The sequence below is a fragment of the Hemiscyllium ocellatum genome, chromosome 2, assembly GCF_020745735.1.
Source record: "Hemiscyllium ocellatum isolate sHemOce1 chromosome 2, sHemOce1.pat.X.cur, whole genome shotgun sequence".
In the NCBI taxonomy this organism is placed as follows: domain Eukaryota; kingdom Metazoa; phylum Chordata; class Chondrichthyes; order Orectolobiformes; family Hemiscylliidae; genus Hemiscyllium; species Hemiscyllium ocellatum.
The window spans coordinates 74788047-74810840 of record NC_083402.1 but is presented as its reverse complement, the minus strand read 5'-3'; the positions used below and the strand labels follow the sequence as shown (position 1 = coordinate 74810840).

At 40.2% G+C, this 22794-nt stretch overlaps 1 protein-coding gene across 3 annotated transcripts; it reads left to right on the top strand.

Annotated features, from left to right (window-relative positions):
• The first annotated feature begins 2799 nt into the window (after nucleotides 1-2799).
• LOC132823688 (peptidyl-prolyl cis-trans isomerase C-like) lies at nucleotides 2800-22738 on the top strand. Of its 3 annotated transcripts, XM_060837657.1 has the most exons (6): nucleotides 2800-3002; nucleotides 3582-3659; nucleotides 7046-7159; nucleotides 9390-9483; nucleotides 10626-10810; nucleotides 19514-22738. In XM_060837657.1, the coding sequence occupies exons 1-6, from the start codon at nucleotides 2904-2906 to the stop codon at nucleotides 19643-19645; spliced, it is 702 nt and encodes a 233-aa protein (XP_060693640.1). In that variant the 5' UTR covers nucleotides 2800-2903; the 3' UTR covers nucleotides 19646-22738. The 3 variants fall into 3 exon arrangements, with proteins under 3 accessions (XP_060693640.1, XP_060693648.1, XP_060693657.1); XM_060837665.1 differs by lacking the exon at nucleotides 3582-3659; XM_060837674.1 differs by lacking the exons at nucleotides 2800-3002; nucleotides 3582-3659 and adding an exon at nucleotides 3666-3849.
• Nucleotides 22739-22794: the final 56 nt, after the last annotated feature.

Here is a 22794-nt window from a genome sequence, read left to right as displayed (position 1 = left end):
ATGTTGTATTCCCTCCAACGCTAATGTACCACAGTACTCCAAGTGGGGTCTAACCAGGGTTTTCTGTAGCTGCAGCATAACGTCTACACCCTTATAACCAAGTCTTCTAGATATAAAGGCCAGCATTCCATTGGCTTTCTTCATTTTCTTCTGCACGTGTTGGTGACACCTTAAAGGACTGTGTATCTGTCAGGTGTTCTTTAAGGTACTAAAGAAAATGGTGCATGTTCCTGCTTTGTCAAAACACATTACAACAATAAATAGCGTTGACTATTCTCTGTAGAAATAATTTACCAATGGACCACTTAATAGGCGCAATTTTATTTCACATGTGCCTTATATGTGCTTGTTTTGAGGGAATTTCCGATTTAATAACCCTGAGAAACAGAATTAAATGCCGACACATTATTTATGGCTTAGTAATCGGTAACATGGCCAGAAAAATTCTCTTGAACTATGTCGGCAATCTCAGCGCAAGTCCGGAGATATGTGAGAAGCAATGTGTGGGCACAGCATCGGGGAAACACCATAAATTCTAATCATCAAAGGATCAGAGTCGTTGAGTGCAATGCAATTATCAAAATGACGCTGTCTTCCAGTATTTTCAATGGGTTAGTGTAACGATTACACCATGGATCCAGACGCATGCAAATCTCGTTCTTCCAAAGCAGCAGTTCAGAAAACTAAAACTAAAACCCGAAGGAGTCATATCCGTTTCGAACGTTAACTCTTGTTTTCTCCCTCCAGATGCTGAGTGTCTCCAGCATTTTCTGTCCCCTTTTTGCCCAGATCTCCAGCATCCGCAGCACTTTGCATTAACCTCAAAACAAATATAAGGAACAAGCATTGATGGCCAAAAAAACCTTAAAGCTTTAGTTTAAGAAGTCGACTTTCAGTAGAGCGGAACTGCATAAATTAGAGTCAATTATTCAGGCAACCTTAAAAAAGTAAATAAAAACCGCTTGTGATGTAGTGGTAGCGTCCCTATCTCTGAGCCGAGGCTGGGATTTAAGTTCCATCTGTTCCCGAGGTGTATAATAACATATCTGAATAGGTTGATCAGAAAATATCAAAAACTAAATCAACATGTACTAAAGGGAGTCTGATTAGATAGTTTAGTGATACAGACTTGGCTACCATTTCAGAAATTGGTTTACGGATTGGTGACTATCTTAACCTAACACTATGGCTTCTATAGAGCAGTCACCTTGTAGAATGTCTTTCAAACAACAGCTGGCCAACACCCACCTACTTGAACAGCAGGAGTTAAACATTGTGAACTTACAAATTCAAATTGAAAACACCCATTCTTCTGGCTCTTGGTGGACTCATTTTGTGCGAACTTCAGCGACAGTATCATGATATTTACTGTTTGTATCATTATTTTACACGTTTTTATTCATTCATAGGACGTAGGTGTTGTTGCCTTGACCAGCATTCATTGCTCATCCTTGGTTGTCCCTGAGAAGGTGCTGGTGAGCTGCCTTCTCGAACCGCTGCAATCCATGTGTTGTAGGTAGATTCCCACTGCCCATAGGGATGGAATTCCAGGATTTCTTACTCACCGACATTAAAGGAACGACAATATATTTCCAAGTAAGAATTATGAGTGGTTTGGAGGGGAACTTGAAGGCGGTGGTATCCCCATGTGTTTGCTGCCCTTGTCCTTTTGGGGGGTGATGGTCTTTGTTGATTTTTATTGTGGTTGGTATTTTGTGTGGAATATCTGTTATTCGGTGCGTTTGACTGGACACTGTATTGTTAAAAACACCTCGTGGTTATTGTTGTCACCGCCCCAAATTAATATTGACAACACCAATAGACAGCGATTCAAGACCACCAAAAATTTCCAAAGTAATTCGCATCTGTATTCTATCATCAATAAATACAATTTACTACAAAGTAACTACTAATATGGTAGTCCGTATTAAGTCAGAAATAGATGCATTTTCTGCAATGTTGTTACTTTTCGATGAGCATCGCCTTTGTCAATGAGGTTTCACATTACACTTTTGTTCTAATTTTGATGTGTAGATTTTACCTGTCCCTGTTGAAATCGATCAGGAGTTCTTGATTTCTTCCATTTCAACAACTATCTCTTGCAAAAGTTCAAAATAAGTTTAAGCAGAATGCACACAAATTTAAAATATCACGGGTTACAAGTACAATGATAACACTATTGTGTTAATAGCAGAGATTGCAGTTATTTTTTTAAACATTTCTGTGGGTTTCGATGTCAGCTGAAGAAGTCATGCTGGAGACTCGAAACGTTAACTTGCGTTCTCTGTTTTCTCTCTCCAGAGATGCGATCAGGCTTGCTGGGTTTCTCCAGCATTGTCTGTGTTTGTTTCAGATTTGCGGCATTCACATTATTTTACTTTGAACCGTTTTTTTAAATTTGAAGTTATGATACCTTATCAGCCACTTTCCAACGCTACAATAAATGGTCATGCTAAGTAAAAGCATGGCCAGAATGCTGCAGTGAAGTTGTCCGAACTGTATCTCTGGTACTATCGGGGTTAACAATTCTGTTCAATCTTCAGAGGGTGATGTGGGATTGTAATACTGTGCGGGTCAATTTGTTTGCGAGTTTACTGTATACTTTTTTTCCTGAATCATTGGATTCGAAGGGAAATGTGTTGAAATGCCCTATACTTTCGGTTCATCGAAAGAATTCGCGTATTTTGAATTGCAAATACAACATTTTGGAGGTTAGGCGTGAGGGTTGTTTTGTCCACCCATTCTGCTGTGGGATCCCGGAAAGGGCGGGTGTGCCTGCTGTCCCCACCCGCCGAGCTGCGCTGTTTGCTTCCAGTAAAAGGCGGAGTCTGGATCTCTCCGGGTGTTTGTCGATGGAGCCACGTAATTAATTTATTTTGAAAAAAAACTTTATTTTCCCCAGGATGAAATCGCAGTTGCTTTTGCTTCTGTTCGTGGTGTTTCTTCTGGACACAGCCACCTGCGTGAGTAAGAAAAAGCGAGGCCCAAAGGTAACAGCCAAGGTATGTTCACAGTTGCTGGGGAACAGTGAGGGGAGACAAGGAGCAGACTCCAAGAGGCAATGCCCCCGGTTGCAACTGGATTGACAGCTGGTCTGCCCAACAGCAGGGCTTGCTGAAAGGACCACCCTTCAAACAACCAATCACAATGGGCCGAAGGCGGGGTTTCAGCTCACACCCGACTGATTCGACATTACCTTGTTACATTGGGAGACGAGTTCAATTGTAGGGTAGCTAATGCGATTACAATAGTGTAACCTCGGGCTGGTCCAGACTGTGGTGGCAAATTCTACGCCCTCTAGTTACAAAAAAGTTAGACGTGTGAGACAAAGCGGGGAAACTCCACATGTGTGAACAGAAGTTGGGGATGACATTTGCCACGTAGCCTCGCAGGCCCAAACCAAACACCCAGTAATTATGTCTGCCAAACTGCTAGTTAAAACATGGTTAAAGCGAGCTAGGATTAAATTTGGAAAGGCGCTCGCCGTTATGCTCCGCTGCCTGTTTCTTTGAAATCCCAGTTGTCGTTTGCAAGCGCAAAACTGGTTTGAGAGGTGACAATTTTGTTTTTAAATCGGACAGAAAGAAGAACATGAAGGAGTGGTGCAGAAGATTGTTCGCCCCTTTCGGCTTTTGGCAAATCAAACACCATTACATCACGTATGGGATAAATATTGCAAAGATGAACGTTCCTTTCAAACATTTGCAAACAAGACTCAAAATATGATTCCAAAATATATTACTAAGAACTTCTGTTTGAACATCCATAACTTTGCTTGACTATGCCCCTCCTTCAACTTGTCTGCTCTGAAAACGCTCTTCGATGCTTTACTATCCCAACGTACCAGAGGTTAGACTCCTAAACATTGTACCTTTCACTAAAGTTAACGTCATCCGAAACTCGGCCCCTTAAGCCCGAAACATCGATTCTCCTGTTCCTTGGATGCTGCCTGACCTGCTGCGCTTTTCCAGCAACACATTTTCAGCTCTGATCTCCAGCATCTTGCAGTCCTCACTTTCTCCCTTTAATCCTGTCTAATAGCCAGTTTCACTCACCAATCATTCCATTCTCATTGACTAACAATAGTTCCCTAATAAGAAATGTCTCAATTTTAAATCTTTTATCCTTGGTTATAAATGCCTCCTTTTATTTAGTTAAAAATCACACAACACCAAGTTATAGTCCAACAGGTTTAATTGGACGCACACCAGCTTTCGGAGCGAAGCTCCTTCATCAGGTGATTGTGGAGGGCTCAATCCTAACACAGAATTTATAGCAAAAATTTGCAGTGTGATGTAACTGAAATTATACATTGAAAAATTGATTGTTAAGTCTTTCATCTGTTTGAATACCATGAAAGTTTCACTTCTTTCATGTGTAAATCACAAAACCTTTTTTTTTAAAGTTGCATTCTCAGGTTAGCTGTTAACAATGGTGATAGCTAGATTTAATTTATTTAATCCTTTTATTAAATCCTTTTATTTAATCCTCTATTTCTCAAACATCCTCCAATACCTCAAATCTCTGAGATGTTTGCACCCTTCCAATTCTGCCCTTTTAAGCATCTGCTACTTTAATCACCCCATGAATGTCTTCATCATTTATGTCTTAAACCCTTAACCTTTCCATCTGTAAACTGCATTTTTCTTCTGCACAGCTGCCCTTAAAAAATACTACTGAGACTAATCTTTCGGGTCATCTGCATGAAAGGAAAAGCTGAGATTGTTATCTTAGTGGTGAAGACATTGAGACAATATTTGATAAAGTTCTTCAAAATCATGGGGATCCAAATAGGGACAAGTAGAGGGGGCTTTTGTGGTAGTCTCCCTACTTCTGGGCCAGGAGGTCTGAGTTCAAGTCCCACCTAGTCCAAAGGTGTGTAATAACGTTGCTGAACAAGTTTATTATGTAATGCACAGGAGAAAGTGTAAAACTCCATAAGAACAGAGGTGAGTTGGTTGAGTGGGTAAATAGGTGATAGATGAAGTTAAATGCAGAGAAATATGAGGTGCTTTGTAGTTAATATAGAATTTAGGGTGTTGGAGAGAGTTAAGTCTCTGGCGTTAGTAAAGGCAGGATGTGAAAATTAGAACAGAAGGTGAAACAGGATAAACGTTATGCCACAGTAGCTAGCAGAAATGGGAGGTGGGCCTGAGATTGTATTTAAAATGAAGCCAGTTGAGTGGAAGGACAGTGTGGCATATGCACGAGAGTGTAAGGAAATTCCATGGCGAGAAGTTGTGGTCTATCATAGAGAGGGGAGGGATGCATTGGGAAATAGCAAGGCAGAGTTCATACTGGAGCTGGGATGCGAAAAACAACATCTTAGAATTGTTACTTTAATCTTATGAAGAGGTGTGAATTATTAGAAATGTTATTTGCAGTTTTGGGGCTAGAAAACAGGATTTGAAATATTAATCAAGGAAGAGAGAGAGACCAGATAGGTGATGGAAAGAAGAACCAGAGGTTTAGAAGACTGTATAAGTAAAATAAATTTTTAAAGTTAGTTATAAATAAATACATTTCCTGGAAGCAGGAAAACAAAACTGGCATATCGGTTTGAAAACAAACTTTAAAATGTACAATGAAAAGTTACATAATGGCCAAAGAATACAACATCAATATAGTTTATTGCATAGATTGAGGTTAAGATTAGATTACCTACAGTGTGGAAACAGGCCCTTCGGCCCAACAAATCCACACCAACCCACCGAAGCGCAACCCATCCAAACCCCTTCACCTAACGCTACGGGCAATTTTGCATGGCCAATTCACCTGACCTGCACATCTTTGTGACTGTGGGAGGAAACTAGAGCACCCAGAGGAAACCCATGCAGACACGGGGTGGGAATTGAACCCGGGTCTCTGGCACTGTGAGGCAGCAGTGTTAACCACTGTGCCATTGTGCCACCCACTAAGCTTGGCTGGGACTGAAAAAGGGTTTGCAAAGAATTCTGAGGGAAGGAACATATCTGCACTTCAAGAGACACAGCTCACTCAGGGACAATTTTGAGATAGCTTTTTTTGAAGAGTTAATTCGGGATGTTGATGAGTGTAATCATTTGGTGTAGTCTACATTAAGATTTGGTTAGGCTTTTGAAAATATGAAGTCAAGAAAGTAAGAGTCTATGAGATCCTAGACAAAGTGGAATATTGGATCAAAAATTGCCTGAGGAACAGAAAGCAGAAGAATGTTTGTGTGACTAGAAGTCTCATTTGACTAGGAGTCCACAGAACTTGGGGCTGGAGCCCTTTCTATTTTTGGTGTATACACATGAAATAATCAAAAAGTTTGCAGATGACATGAAAATTGGTTGGGTGATAAATAATGAGGAAGATAATTGTAAATTGCAGGAGATTAACAATGGGCAGGTCAGCTGTACAGGGCAATGGCTAATAAAATTCAGTCTAGAAAAGTATGTTATTGCTGTCATTTGTCTAGTCGATGACTCAGTGCTCCCAATTTTGACACAATTCCCCCAATGTTAGGAAGAAAGATTTCAAAGGGTCATGTGGGTTGAATATGCGTTTGTTGTTTCTTATGCCTAGGTTAATCAATGATAGTAAAATCTGCTCAGCAATTTCAGAGAGCAGTTAAGTATCAACCACACTAACATTAGCTTTATTGCTAGGTAGGATCATTGACATTTAGCATATATACTTCCAAGCTTCCCTTATCACTCTGGTAGGAAGGCACAACCTCAAATCATCAATTTTAATGTTCTCATACAAAATTTGTTTTTGAGTTTACAAATTTTACTTATAAAGTGGTAAATAAATTAAGAAGTCCAGTTAATACATTTGATTCCTCTGTGTACAAAATTGCATTATTTGTTAACTGGCAAAAAAAAAATCAGTGCTCATCTATTATAATTGTTTATTTCATACAAATGTATACTTTGAGTAAACACATGTTCAAAATGGCAAGTGTATTTGCCTTTCCTGTGAAGGATTTTTCAGGTGAATGCAAATAATGTAATTTCAGATAAATTAATCATATTAGTTTATAAATGTACAATTCTAATGAAGGTTTGTACAACATTAGGTATTCTTCGATATTCAAATCGGTGGTAAAGATGTTGGAAGGATCATTATTGGTTTATTCGGTAAAGTTGTTCCATTGACAGTAGACAACTTTATCACCCTAGCGACTGGCGAGGTAAGAAACTGACTGTCATGTTAAATTATGAATAACTAACTAGTTATAACATACATTATAAACCAATTAATTTTATTAAATGCTAATTACCATTTGATGCACACAATTTTCTGAGCCAGTCTGCAAATCTGACTCCCCATTTTGTCCAAATATTATTCATGGTGCATGCATTGTAATGATTTTGAAGTGTTGAAATGCATCAAACTTTACATTCCATGCAATACTTCCATGAATTTGAAGCAGTTTTAATATTGCTGGGACTCTAGTATCTTGTAACACACTGAGTAGTGAGCCTGCCTTTGAGCTTGAAGCTCCAAGTTAGAGTATCACTTGCAGACTTAATGGCCATGGAAGGTGCATTCATAAACTAAGTGTAATTCTGTAATTTTCTTTTCCATTATTTGAATGTACTACATTATCATGTACATCGCATAGAACATATAATTCCATAAACATATAAAAGAGACTGCTCCCATATTTTTACCAAAACATTAGAGAAGAAAGCAGTATCAATGGAATGTTTGGCCCTCCACTTGTTCCTTTTTCTCTCTGTGATGACATTTCTAACTGTTTCTTTGTTTTCTTATAAAAACCCAGCTGAAACTTGTGAGGAAAATGTATGAGAAATTGAATAAAGTTGTATCTTATCAGTCTGACTTTATGCCAGCTTAATTTCCTTTTTAATCTTTTCCCATCACACATCCTAGAATGACAAAATTACTTTTCCCTGTTTGTTATAAGTGATCTCAGAAATTATCTTCTAAATGATGTGTGTTCATGTGCTAGGTAGATTCCCCAATTTATATTTTTCTCTCCTTGGTTGAGATCCTTCCTGTTAGAGACAAAATTGGAAACTCAGTGGAGAAATATATCTGGACTCATTTGCAGGCATGCACAATAAAATAGCTCCTTTAACTGTTTAACCTGTACAATTAAGTTCAGATTTGCTGCCAAGAAATTGTTATGCTTGGAACCCTTGTATATTTATTCAGGTTTTAGTGTATATGCCAAAAATCAAAGCCATCACTCAAATTTTGATGAGACTTTTAGATCAGCGCAGGCTGCCATTGTTGGTTTGGTATTTGAAAAAGTTTGTGAACATTTAAAACAGGCACATAACATGTAAAGAAGAAGAGAGACTGATGAAAAGGAAATATACACATATTAGATAGGCCTATTTATATTTTCTGTTCCAGTATAATCTAATTATAAATAATTACAGAAGAACCCCTTAGGAAAGTTTAGCAGCTGTTCAAATCTCATCATCTAAAGAATTATACACTAAATGCCTTTATACTGAACTAAACTGGAAAAAAATACGTATTTGATTTCCCCTCTGCCTTCCTCACCAGCCTCTTTGAGTTGAGCTCCTTATTTATGTTTCTTGTATTGAATATCCAGTTATGGTCTGTATTTATAAATTTCAGTTTAATTTACTTTCTTGCAGTCATATCTAACCATGTATGTAAGTATTCAGTGAATAATTCCAACCAAAATGTGTTTAATAAAAACAAAGTTCAGTACAGAAATGACTTAGTACTACCAGTTGCTGATAACACCTGTTAAAAACTGCCATATTTATAAAGGATTTCATAGACATCTAGATCATGGTTACTACATAACCCTTCCCCTTCCCCTAAGCCAATGCATTCCTCAGTAGTTCAAATACTTCATATTCTTATGATTTGGGGGAACAGTTTGCATGTGGCAAGCTCCTGCTAATAGTATTATGACAAACCATTCGATAATCTATTCTGATTGATATTGTCTGAGGTAAAAATATTGGCCCAGCTCTGGAAGAGCAACTCCAATTATCTTGGAATTATGCCAGGAGATCTTTTACATCTATTTGGGAGGGCTGATGGAATCTCTGGCATCTTATAGTAAATCATGATTCAGCTCTTCTTAAAGTGACATTTTCAGGTTTTTTTTCCCTAAATGGAATCCCTGGAATTTATTACATTCCACCAAGATAAAATTTTGTTTGTAATTTTGTATATAGACTACTATATTCTACTTGTCACAATCAATAACTGACTGATTATATTAAGTTCTTTGACTTTACACAGAGGTTTTACTCCTAAAGAGGATTTACATACAATAATGTTTTATAAAATGTATACTCATTATTTTCATTGATGTATAAAATATTGGTCAAGCTTTAAATTTCATTATCCAATCAACACTCAAGTTAAATGATTAAAATGTCTTTCCATTAAATGGCTTTCAGAAAGGGTTTGGTTACAAAGGCAGCACGTTCCATCGTGTTATTAAGGATTTCTTGATACAGGGCGGAGATATTACTTCAAGAAGTGGAAAAGGAGGTAATAATTGCCTTTTTTTTATATAGCATACACAAGTAACATTCATGGCATGCAAGTGCCACGCTATGACCATTTCAAATAAGAGACAATCTAATCACTGCTTCTTGACATTCAATGGTGTTACCATCACTGAATCCCCCACTATCAACATCCTTGGGGTTACCATTGACTGTAAACTCAACTGGACTCACCACATAAATGCTATGGTTAAAAGAGCAGGTCAGAGGCTAGGAATATTGTAGCGAGTAACTCACTACTTGACTCACTAAAGCCTGTCCACCATTTACACGGCACAAGTCAGAAGTGTAGTGGAATACTCCTCACTTTCCTGGATGGGTGCAGTACCAACAACACTCAAGAAGCTTGACACCATCCAGGGCAAAACAACCCACTTGATTGGCATCACATCCACAAGCATCCACTTCCACCACCACTGACAGTCAATAGCAGCAGTGTGTGCTATCCACAAGATGCATTGCAGAAATGCACCAAAGATCCTCAGACAGCACCTTCCAAATCCATGACCACTTCCATCTGGAAGGACAAGGGCAACAGATACATGGGAACACCACCACCTTCAATTTCCCCTCCAACACACTTACCATCTGGACTTGAAAATATATCACTGTTACTTACTGGGTCAGAGTCCTGGAATTCCCTCCCTATACCAGTGAACTGCAGCATTTCAAGAAGACACCTTACCACCACCTTAATAGCAACTACAGACAGACAACAATTGCTGGCCAGCCAGCACCACCAACGTCCCACAAGTGAATAAAAAGTAACTGTAAAAAAGTACATTTTAAAAGATGTTTTAAAATGTTAAAGTTATATTTTACATTAGAAAGTGGTTTTACTTTGCCAGAGAAATAGATGTTGGACTTGTGATTATTTTTCATTTCTGGTAAAATATGTTTAGCATAAAAAAAAAGTTTAATTCACCACTATTTTAACTTTTCTCATCCATTCTGATTGCTGCATTTACTATTTTGTTTGTGTTGCATGATGACATTTTAAGAATATAGGACTTCTGGTTAAAGCACAAACTAGAGAGCATTAGATCAGTTAATATTCTGTAAATAAGACCAAAGTATCAGACTAATGTACATTAATACACTAAACACTGCTCTTTGATGTTGTAGGAAAAAGCATCTATGGAGATATTTTTCCTGATGAAAACTTCAAACTGAAACACTATGGAGTTGGATGGGTCAGCATGGCTAATTCAGGACCAGATACTAATGGCTCCCAGTTTTTTATTTCACTGACAAAACCAAAGTGGCTAGATGGAAAGCATGTGGTGTTTGGAAAGGTCATATCTGGAATGGTAACTAACTGTTTACTTGTCTGACTGATCAATTATTATATTCTATATAATTGTTTCCTAAATCCTTTTCTTTCAGCAACAATGGCTACATGAATAAGTAGATACTATTCCACTAAACTGAAGATAGGCTAGCCAACTAAGCAGCAAGACAAAGGGCACTGTTCACAAACTTTCCAGCCATCTTTAGTTTGGGGATGAACAGATCCCACTCTACTATCCACTCAGAGGTTTGGGATCTTTTAATTGCATTTTATTTTTTAAATACATAAATTATGTTATTTACAAAGGACCTTATTTTTAAATCAAATCATTGTATTCAATCACTATTAATTAAGTGTGTTCATCTTTTGTGAAAAACAGAGTCACCACATACATACTGTTTTCTGTTTCCATATGAAAGATATATCCAGTACACATTTTGTTGGCCTGAATGTGAACATGAAATGCAAGATTATTTGTATGTTCTTAAATCGGCTGGTAGCTAATGCATGGACACTGAAAATGGGTGTGGGGATTATGCTGTGCAAATAACTCATCGGATGCAGTATACACAGGGAACAACCTTCATGCTGTCTGCTCATTTACATGAGTACTGCATGCATTCAGCACCAAGTATGCTTTTGATGAGCAGCTCAAATCAGCAGGGGCCTCCCAAAAAAGATAAAAAAACAGAAAACAGTGGAAATGTTTAGCTGATCAGGCAGCATCGTTTGAGACGAATTGAGTTAACATTTCAAGAAGATGGTCTTTTATCACTCTGATGAAAGACCCTTTACTGGAAAAGTGGGGGTATCATTTATCTACCTGAATGTGGGGGGAGCATCTGCTCACTGGTTAGGGAACCGTCTTGAGCCCCGTTAGATAGAATTACCATGCAGTCAGCCACTTATCTGGACATTGTTGGACCTCCCACTTGATTAAAGGCCCAGTACACTCAGAAGTGCCAACCCAATATCTATCGAAAAATCAAAGACCAGCAGCTCTCCACTGCAGTGGTGGTCACTGTTGGTACTGCACCCAGAGTCTGAAAGAGGGATTGGTGCTGGATCTCTCGATGGAAGTGAGACGGGATGGATGGGAAGTTTGCTGGTGATGTACAGGAGGGTACCTAGAGTCCAGGGTAGTGGCAGGTTTTCAGACACTTCCCTCCTTCCCAGGGCTGGGTCCCTGTGAATGATGGCCCCCTCCTCCCTCCCTCATCAATAGGCCTGGCAAACTGACAGGGTTTACTGGACAGCCTCCCAAGTTGGTGACTGCCATGGCAGCTGAAGTTCAAATACCAGTGGGGAATGAGGAGTACGATGGGCTTCCCATCCTGCACCCTCCCTCTCCAGCAAATGGCATCTACTACCACCATGGGGGAAGGGCTTTACGTTTCACACTTCATCTTTATTTCATTGTCCAGAGGCACTGCCTAATTTGCTGTTGTCAAATTTTTTAGTTTCAATGTTAAGATTTCCAGCATCTGTAGTCTTTTGCTCTTATGTTTGCCAACTTAGAAACTTGCCTGCACCTATTTGAAACAAAGGACCATGTGGCTGTAGTCAGTGTTGGGAGTGGCTGAACATGGGAAAGAGCAAGCACTTGGGTTTTCTGATGCCACACCAGAGCTCTTGGTGGAAAGCTGCAGCAAAGTCCTGGGCAAACAGCTCATCAGGAGGGCCTCCATGCACCCAGTGAAGAGGCATTGGGAGCAGATCGCCTCAGAGGTCAATTCCAGAAGTCAAGCGCCAAGCTCGTGGATGCAATGCTGCACGAAGTTCAATATTCTACAATGAGTAGCCAAGGTCTTTAAATGCACCTCCAAATGCTACATCCTACCAACCATACGATGAACCTCAATTACTGCTCAGCACCATACTTCCCATCAATTTCGATCAATCAAGACTCATTCCTAACACTCATATATATATTTCATCTTCCATTCAGACATAGCACTAATATAAAGCACTAATGAAGAGTGCAATGGAATATTCTCCACTTGCTCCAATAATACTCAAGTGCAGCTCCAATAATACTCAAGACGGTTAAAACTATCCATGACCAAGTAGCCTGCTTGATTGGCATCCCACACACTATGTTCAGTATTCACTCATTCCACAACTGGTGTCATAGTCATCGAGTCATACAGAATCAAAACAGGCCCTTTGGCCAACCAAATCTATACCGCAGAAAAATACCAAACTATGCTAATCCCATTTACCTGTACTCAATTCATAACCTGGCATATGAAGTGGGCGGCACGGTGGCACAGTGGTTAGCACTGCTGCCTCACAGCGCCTGAGACCCGGGTTCAATTCTCGACTCAGGCGACTGACTGTGTGGAGTTTGCACGTTCTCCCCATGTCTGCGTGTGTTTCCTCCGGGTGCTCCGGTTTCCTCCCACTGTCCAAAGATGTGCAGGCCAGGTGAATTGGCCATGCTAAATTGCCCGTAGTGTTAGGTAAGGGGTATGGGTGGGTTGCGCTTCGGCGGGTCGGTGTGGACTTGTTGGGCCGAAGGGCCTGTTTCCACACTGTAAGTAATCTAATCTAATCTAATCATCCAGAAACATCTTAAATGTTGCGAAAGTCACTGCCTCCCCTACCCTCTGACACAACACATTGATAATTCAATTCGGAACCTGTGTTATTTTCAGTCTTGAATACTCTGATGGCAGTAGGATGTTCTTTAATGTGCAGTGACAACATCTACAAAATACACTGCAGCTATTCAGCAATATGTTTTTCAAGAGCACATTTCAAATCTGCAATCTAAACCACGTAGAAAAACAAAGGCAACCAGAAACACAGGAACATCATTACTTCCAAGTTCCTCCCCAACTCATGCACCATCCTGTCTTGGAACTTTATCATCATCATTCCTGCACTATCGTTGAGCATGTTCCTGATAATCCCTCCCTAACAGCAGTATGGGTGTATCTAAACCACATAGAATTGAAGAAAGCATATCACCATCACCTTCTCAAGGAAAATTAGGCTTGTGCAATAAATGTCAACCTTGCCAGCAATGCTCACATCCCATGAACAAACAAAGCTATGCCTCTGATCCACATGTCCTAACTAGAACAGCACATCACCTAAACATATTGCACAAAAATCACTGAGACCGTGCCCCATTTCTTGTAGGAGAAGGTGATATACAAGAGAAGATAAGAGGAATTAACTAGAGGAGGAGAACCATGGCTGCATCTCCTGACTCCCCTGGGCGAGACAGTGCTGTCCAGAGTCCACTATCAGAAAGATCATTGTTGAGGTCTTAGGAGCTGGTAGTGAAAGCACTAAAAATGACAACATTCTCATTCTCTTTTATTTTACAATCTCTTCCGACTTACAATTTTCAAAAGGTGTAAGTATCTTACTTTTTCCATGCTCCTCCAGCATCACAATCACCACTCCTTACCCATATGCTGTTTCTCTTTCAGATACCTAAGTGCAGCCTGCTCAGTTGAGTGAAGATGAAGATCCATGTCACTTGTGTTCACACCCATAGTCACCAGCTCAGATGCTGAAACTGTGCATAACTTAGAGGATGGATCAGAGGCAAGATTAGCTCACATTGAGAGATTGGGCTGCAACTGGGGCATAGCGAGAAAGATTGCACAAGCACCAGCTTGCAGAGGACAGGATCACATACAACTTTTATAGAGAACTCACATGAGGAGTTTGATGGCCAGGCTATTGAAATGGGCTAATGGCTAAACATGACTAGATACTTGGTGCATTGGGAAACCTGATAGAAGCCTGCATTCATGGATGAGCCTGGTACCAATCTTACACAGGACTTTGTGCAGAGTTTGAGGCCCATCCTTTTGAGCATGAAAATGTTGTTCGACACCATTTGAGGACTCAGCAATGATGCAGCTTCTGATAACTGATGTCTGAGCTACACTTGTAGAATGACAGATTTTGTCAAATGCCTGAGTATTTCAGCGGAACCTCAGACTGTGCAAAATCAGCTTTCTGCCAAGACAGTGCCACTGCGGCTGTAGACAGCAATAATCAAGCAACTTGCAGGGTGTCACAACAGTCCAGTGAACCTGTCTTTCAATAGGATTGCTCAGGTACTGTCCTAAGACAGTAGCAGGGACTTCACCTTCTCTCAGGGTTACAGCATTCGTCCTTCATAGCCCCACATTTCCAGCTGTCAACCAATTGGCCCAGATCGATACCACTCTATGGAGTTAATGCTGTTTGAAGCTGGCCTTCTAGATTCAGAGCTGCTTGAGATTGCTGACTTGGCTGCTCAAAGACCTTTCGAAGTCTCCCCCCATTGAAAGTCAGCTCTATTCCACCAGCTATGCTGCAAATATTGGGTAACTCTTTGTATAAACATTCAAGCAGTCAGTAAGATTTTGTGAAAGGAGATTGTATTTAACTGACAGAATCTTTTCTTTGAGGAGGCAACAAGCCTCCTAGATTGGAGAGAAACTGTTGATGCAGTGTACTTGGATTTCCAAAGGGCATTTGAAAAGGTGCCACATTTTAGAAGCAATAAACCAGAGAAATTATCAGCTCAAATCACAATTCACTTATGTTCTGATAGCAACTACAGAAACATGTTTACAGGGAAATCAAAGCAGGGACCACAAAATTCAAGGCAATTTGACAATCATGAAAAAGGGGAAGCTGGGAAAGGCTTAGCTCTGTTACTTAGTGAGAGCATTAATATTGTTTGGAGAGAAGACTTTAGGTCTAATGTTTGTTCTATGGTCAGGCCAGTTCACAATGCTGTACAATCTGATGCTCATGATGAAAATTACTACAAAGTCGCTAGGATTCTACACAGATGGTTGGGTCTAATGTGGCAGAGGTAGCCAATTCTTGGTCTAACTAGAAGAGTCTCTTGTAGTTAACAAGAACAGTCCTAAATCAATGGAAACTTTCATTGGAAACTGGCATGAGGAGGAAATTCTAATTCTCCACTCCAGAGGATGTTGAGTAAGTTCAGAGCTCATAGACTAAGATGTATTAAAAACATCAAGGGATACTGGGATAGTGCAGGAAAATGGTGTAAATTAGAACATCACCACAATCTTATAGAATGGCAGAGTAGCCTTGAAGGGCTCAGAGGCCTACTCCTGCATCTATTGCTTACGTTCTAAAGATTATTGAACAAGATTAGAGCGCAAAGCATTGTGGTAACATATTAGGATGAGAGTAAGAATGGTTAGCTGGCAGGAAGCAGAAAGTTGGTCTTTTTTTAATTGGCACATTTTAGTGAATATGGTCCCACTGCGATCAGTGCTCGATCCTTGATTATTTACAATCTGTATCCATGCTTTGGATGAAGACACCAAATCCATGGTGTCTAACTTTGCCAATGGCATTAAAGTAAGTGGGAAAGTAAGTTCTCAAGTGGCAGTAGAGATTGTCTCAAGGCCATATACAGATTTAGTGAGAGGGATTGGTCTAGCAGATGGATTATAATATGGGAAAATGGGTACTTGTTCACTACGGCAGGAAGGATAGAAAAGCAGCATATTATTTGGAGAACGATTGTAGAAGTGGTGGAGGCATATGGGTTTCCTGGTTTTTAATTAGTATGCAGATACAGCAAGTGATTAGGTTGGCAAGTGGAATATTATGAATTCTTGCAAGGGGAATGGAATATTTTGTTAGTGTTGTACATTCAAAGTGATTCAGAGAAAGTTTACTCAATTCATTACTAGGATGAAGGGCTTATTTTGTAACAAAGGATGAAACAAATTGGGCCTTTATTCATTGGAATTTAGAAAAGTGAGAGGTGATCTTATTGAAACATAAGATCCTGAGGGACTAGTTTCAGAACAAGAAGTCTCTCTTTCAAAGCAGAGATGGAGAAATCATTTCTTCCAGAGAACTTGGGCAGATTCTCTTCCCCAGAAAGCAGAAGAGGCTGAATCATTGGATTTATTCAACATTTACTTAGATAGATTGTTGTTAAGATAAGTGAATGAAGGATAATGTAACAGAGGAAAATGGTGTTGAGACTACAAGCAGATCAGCTTTAATCAATGGCAGACCAGGCCAAAAGGGCCAAATAGCCCTGCTTATACTGCCAGATAAAGGCATGCAGAAAACAGTCATTCAAGGAATTCAGAAGGATAGTTACTATCAGGTTATGTGCAATTTGGCATAATCTTGGATATAAAGTTTATTTGAGAGTTGTTTTTTTGGTGGCTTTTATTTGTGCAATCAAAAGGCTGATGTGATAGTCTATAACAGAAAGCAGGTAAATAGTGTGCAATTGTTAGTGAATGGGGAATTGGGGTTACAAACATTGGTATTGTACTCAAATTAGTTTCTGACCAGAAAGTGGCTCACCAGGTTGCTATCATCCATCTTCATTCTCCTTCCCCTAATCCTCCTCCTTCTCTTTCTGCTCATGCTCCTTGTATGACATAGCTTGTGTTAAGAACTGTCTTCCCAATCTGGCAATGTTATACAGCATACAGCAGACCACAATGCATTTTTAAGCTGCCTCACATATACTGCAGCTCTCATCCAGACAGTTGAAATGATTTGCTGTATCATATTTTGTGTGGCAACAGGGTTTCCACATATTCTTGCTGCACAGGTGCATGGATTGTAAACTGATTCAAGAGTTGTGTTAATGCTCTTGTGACCCAGTTTTAGCCTTTAGTTTGTCTTTTTACTATCTCTATAACATTGTTGAATATTGTATTTCCTAGATTTTATTCCCCTTCTGTGCCATTTCCTGCCATTCTGTGACGCATATTCTGATATTTCCCTCTTTTCTCAACTTAATAACTTCCTATCTTTCCACATTTGATCCTTTTCCCCATTATTTAGTTCAATATTCTCTACACTTCCTTAGTCCCAAAATAGTTCAGATGCAGACTTCCCAATGATGCAGCCCCCATTTACTCTGGCACTGGTGCCAATGGCACACAGACTGAAAGCCGCATTTCCCAGGCCAGTCTTTGAGCTAAGTTTTCATCTCTAATGCTATGTGTATTCTATGAATTTGCATGCAGTCCAGCTAATCAGAGGTTTAAACTTTGGGGTTGTGCTTTTAAATGTAATGCCCAACTCCTCATATTCTGTCTACAGAACTCTTTCATAGAATCCCTACAGTGTGGAAACATGCCATTTGATCCAACAAGTCCACACCCACTCTCTGAAGAGCATCCCACCCAGACTTACCTCCCATCCTATCCCTGTAACCTTGCATTTCCTATGGCTGATCCACCTAAACTATACATCTTTGGAAATTACGGACAATTAAGCATGAGCAGTCCACCTAACCTGTACATGTTTGAATTGTGGGAGGAAACTGGAGCATCTGGAAGAAATCCACGCAGACACAGGGAGAATGTGCAAATTCTACATAGACAGTCACTCGAGGTTGGAATTGAACCTGGGTCCCTGGCACTGTGAGGCAGCAGTGCTAACCACTGAACCACCATGCCATCTCTTTCCTAGTTTTGTCTATGTCATTGGTAAATACATGGACTGAGCCCATGGCTGCTGGATGCTCCCCATTGCCAAAGGAAGTTCCTTTCCAGCCCTGAGCAGATGTCCCGAACCCTGGTACTGGTCAAGCAACACAGTTGTCTGGACTCTTGCTCTTGAGTGAATGTACCAATTCTCCTCACTGTACTATTCCTACGACTACTACTGCATTTTTTGCTGCTTTCCCAACTTGATTGCTTCCTGCACTATGGTATCGTAGTCAGTTTGTACATAAATCCTGGAGTCTCTGCTCTAATGCAGGCAGACCAAGAGAGTCTCAAAGCACTGGTCAGTTGCAGAGGCTGACACTTCTGCTGTCTTCATTTTTCCATATTTGCCTCATTTGCAGTCCAATCCTCTTGTCCCTGACCACTGTCCACATCTGGTCACTGCCTACTGGTACAAATAATATAGGTAACTTTCCCCCTCACTGATGCTTTGTAGTGTTTGTAGTTTAGCATGCATCTCATAAATGCCAAACCAAAATTGCTTGAACATCAAACACTTACAGCAGACATGTTTGCCCTTAATCACAATGGTATCCAAGAACTCCCATAGGCTATAGCCTTGACACATCAATTGAACTGTCACCCTAAATGAGTTTTAATGACATTATTCACTTACTTATGTTGCATTTTATATCTGTTATTAGCTTTACCACTAATTTGTACAAAATTTAATAAGAGGAAAGGCCTTAATCACTTACAAGAGACTCACATACAGCTAATTTCTTTCCCTTTAATGCAGCAAGACCAAATTCCAGTCAACTTCAATGTATTTGGCTCTGTCTCTGACTGATTGCTACTGAGACCTTTCCTCACCTCTTAGTGGCGCTGATTGCTTGCTCAGGGGGTCTTCACTCATCAGAGTGTGGTGCTAGAAAAGCACAGCAGGTCAGGCAGCATCCGGGGAGCAAGAGAATCAATGTTTGAGCAAAAGCCCTTTATCAAGAACTTGTCCTGATGTCTCTAGTTGATACTTACTGCCTGTCTTAGAGTCTTCTTTGTGGTGGCTCATGTAGCTTCTGTTCTAGATTATCAGGACATTTGGGTTTGAACAGAGTTTAAGAAAATGGGAGCAGGAATGAGTATAATTGTATAACTTCCTCATTCCATTCCATGAAAAATACCAGCCATAATTAACTGTCACATTGGTCCTGATAATATGGCATCTTTGGGGAATGTTGAAAATGTAAATTTGACAATTCTCCCAGAATGTTACTAACAGTTTTTTTTCAATTTTTTAGCCTGTGGTACACACGATAGAACTCCAGGAAACAAACAGTGAAAACCTACCTCTTCAAGACTGTGTGATTGTAAATAGTGGCAAGATAGACGTGAAGGAACCTTTTGTGGTTGAAGTAAACAGCGATGAGTAGATAGCAGACTAGTGTCACTCAGGAACAACAGAGGATATGAGAGCATGACAGGTTTTGTACATTTTTATGAGTGACATACCAAAGCATGATTCTACTTTTTCTTTTGGACTTCTCGAGCAAGGATTGACTTGTACATTTTGAAGATTATTTACAACATAATGATACAGATATGGGCGCATGGAGCATCTCTTTCTCTGTAAGAAGCTTCCCTGAATGTGGAGCTGTGAAGAGCAAAAGCTAGCCTGTGACAAAATGTTAAGGCCCCAATTTGCTGCAAACCCATCCCCAATCACTGTGACTTCACCTCTGGTTCCACCCCTTTACCCGACAGATGATATGGAGTTAGTAGTGGCATAACCATTGACTCCCTGAGGGCTCACATCCCATACTAGCTGTTAAAATCAGGCCTGAGGCCCAATATTGGTACAATGTTAGACCTTAATGTTCAGGTGCAGGGAATGCATAAATTGGGGATACATTTAAAGATAATGAGTCATAGAGCATAGGGATATACAGCATGGAAACCGACCCTTCAGTCCAACTTGTCCATGCCACCAGATATCCCAACCCAATCTAGTCCCACCTGCCAGTACCCAGCCCATATCCCTTCAAACCCTTTCTATTCATACACCCATCCAGATGCCTTTTAAATGTTGCAGTTGTACCAGCCTCCACCACTTCCTCTGGCAGCTCATTCCATACACGTACTACCCTTTGTATGAAAAAGTTGCCCTTTAGGTCTCTTTTATATCTTTCCCCTCTCACCCTATGCCCTCTAGTTCTGGACTTGCCCACCCCAGGAAAAAGACTTTTGTCTATTTATCCTATCCATGCCCCTCATGATTTTATGAACCTCTATAAGGTCACCCCTCAGCCTCTGACGCTCCAGGGAAAACAACCCTAGCCTATTCAACCTCTCCCTATAGCTCAAATCCTCCAACCCTGGCAACATCCTTGTCAATCTTTTCTGAACTCTTTCAAGTTTCACAACATCTTTCCAATAGGAAGAAGACCAGAATTGCATGCAACATTCCAACAGTGGTCTAACCAATGTCCTGTACAGCCGCAACATGACCTCCCAACTCCTGTACTCAATACTCTGACCAATAAAGGAAAGCATACCAAACACCTTCTTCACCACCCTATCTACCTGCGACTCCACTTTCAAGGAGCTATGAACCTGCACTCCAAGTTCTCGTTGTTCAGCAACACTCCCTAGGACCTTACCTTTAAGTGTATAAGCCCTGCTAAGATTTGCTTTCCCAAAATGCAGCACCTCACATTTATCTGAATTAAACTCCATCTGCCACTTCTCAGCCCATTGGCCCATCTGGTCCAGATCCTGTTGTAATCTGAGGTAACCCTCTTCGCTGTCCATTACACTTCCAATTATGGTGTCATCTGCAAACTTACTAACTGTACCTCTTATGCTCGCATCCAAATCATTTATGTAAATGACAAAAAGTAGAGGACCCAGCATCGATCATTGAGGCACTCCACTGGCTACAGGCCTCCAATCTGAAAAACAACCCTCCACCACCACCCTCTGACTTCTACCTTTGAGCCAATTCTGTATCCAAATGGTGAGTTCTCCTTGTGTTCCATAAGATCTAACCTTGCTCACCAGTCTGCCATGGGGAACCTTGTCAAAAGCCTTACTGAAGTCCATATAGATCACATCTACTGCTCTGCCCTCATTAATCCTCTTTGTTACCTCTTCAAAAAACTCATTTTGTGAGACATGATTTCCCACGCATAAAGCCATGTTGACAATTTCTAATCAGTCCTTGCCTTTGCAAATACATGTACATCCTGTCCCTCATGATTCCCTCCAACAACTTGCCCACCACCGACGTCAGGCTCACTAGTCTATAATTCACTGGCTTGCCCTTACCACCTTTCCTTAACAGTGGCACCATGTTAGCCAACCTCCAGTCTTCCGGCACCTCACCTGTGACTATCGATGATACAAATATCTCAGTAAGAGACCCAGCAATAACTTCTCTAGCTTCCCACATATTTCTGGGGTACACCTGATCAGGTCCTGGGGATTGTGTTTCAAGATATCCAGCACTTCTTCCTCTGTAATATGGATATTTTTCAAGATGTCACCATCTATTTCCCTGCATTCTATATCTTCCATGTCCTTTTCCACAGTAAACACTGAAGCAAAATACTCGTTTAGTATCTGCCCCATCTCCTGCGGCTCCACACAAAGGCCACCTTGCTTATCTTTGAGGAGCCCTATTCTCTCCCTCATTACCCTTTTGTCCTTAATGTATTGTTAAACACCCTTTGGATTCTCCTTAACTCTATTTGCCAAAGCTATCACATGTCTCTTTTTTGCCCTCCCGATTTCTGTCTTAAGTATACTCCGACTAGTCTTCTTAGGATTCACTCGATCTATCCTGTCTATACCTGATATATGCTTCCATCTTTTTCTGAACTAAACCCTCAATTTCTTCAGTTATCCAGCATTCCCTATACCTACCAGTCTTTTCTTTCACCCAAACAGGAATTTACTTTCTCTGGAGTCTTGTTACCTAATTTCTGAAGGCTTCCCATTTTCCAGTCTTCCCTTTACCTGCGAATATCTGCGCCCAATCAGCTTTTGAAAGTCCTGGCCTAATACCATCAAAATTGGCCTTCCTCCAATATAGAACTGTTAGTATCGATGAAATTACAGAACTATTCAATGCTGTTTAGATTATTTGCAATGCTCTTTACTTTGTTCCAGTTAAGCTTTTATAAAAATGATGATTCACAAAGGCAAATGTGCTACTTGTATCATGTCTATTAAAGTTATATTTGCAACCTAACAGATAATTTACAATGATGAAATTTATTAGCAGCCAAAAGAGTTACATTATTTTAATTTTTACTTAATTATTTTAATCAAAAATGCTACTTGAGTGGAAACATCCATGGACCTTTGGCCACCTAAGAGGACAAGGGAAGAAATACATAGCAACATCACAACCTGCACTTACCATCTTGGCTTTGTATACTATGATCTGCCTGTACTGCATACACAACAAATCTTATCACTGTACCTAGGTGCACATGACAATAATAAATCAAATCAAATCAAAACGTGACCTGGAAATTTATCATTGATTCTTCACTGTTGCTTAGTCAAGATCCTGGAA

Bases quoted from the DNA above. Each gene is read 5' to 3' on its own strand.
- LOC132823688 (XM_060837657.1), top strand. From the start codon at position 2,904: ATGAAATCGCAGTTGCTTTTGCTTCTGTTCGTGGTGTTTCTTCTGGAC. The intron at 3,660-7,045 runs GTATGGGATAAA...GTACAACATTAG, and splicing joins ATCAAACACCATTACATCAC to GTATTCTTCGATATTCAAAT. The intron at 10,811-19,513 runs GTAACTAACTGT...TCAATTTTTTAG, and splicing joins GAAAGGTCATATCTGGAATG to CCTGTGGTACACACGATAGA.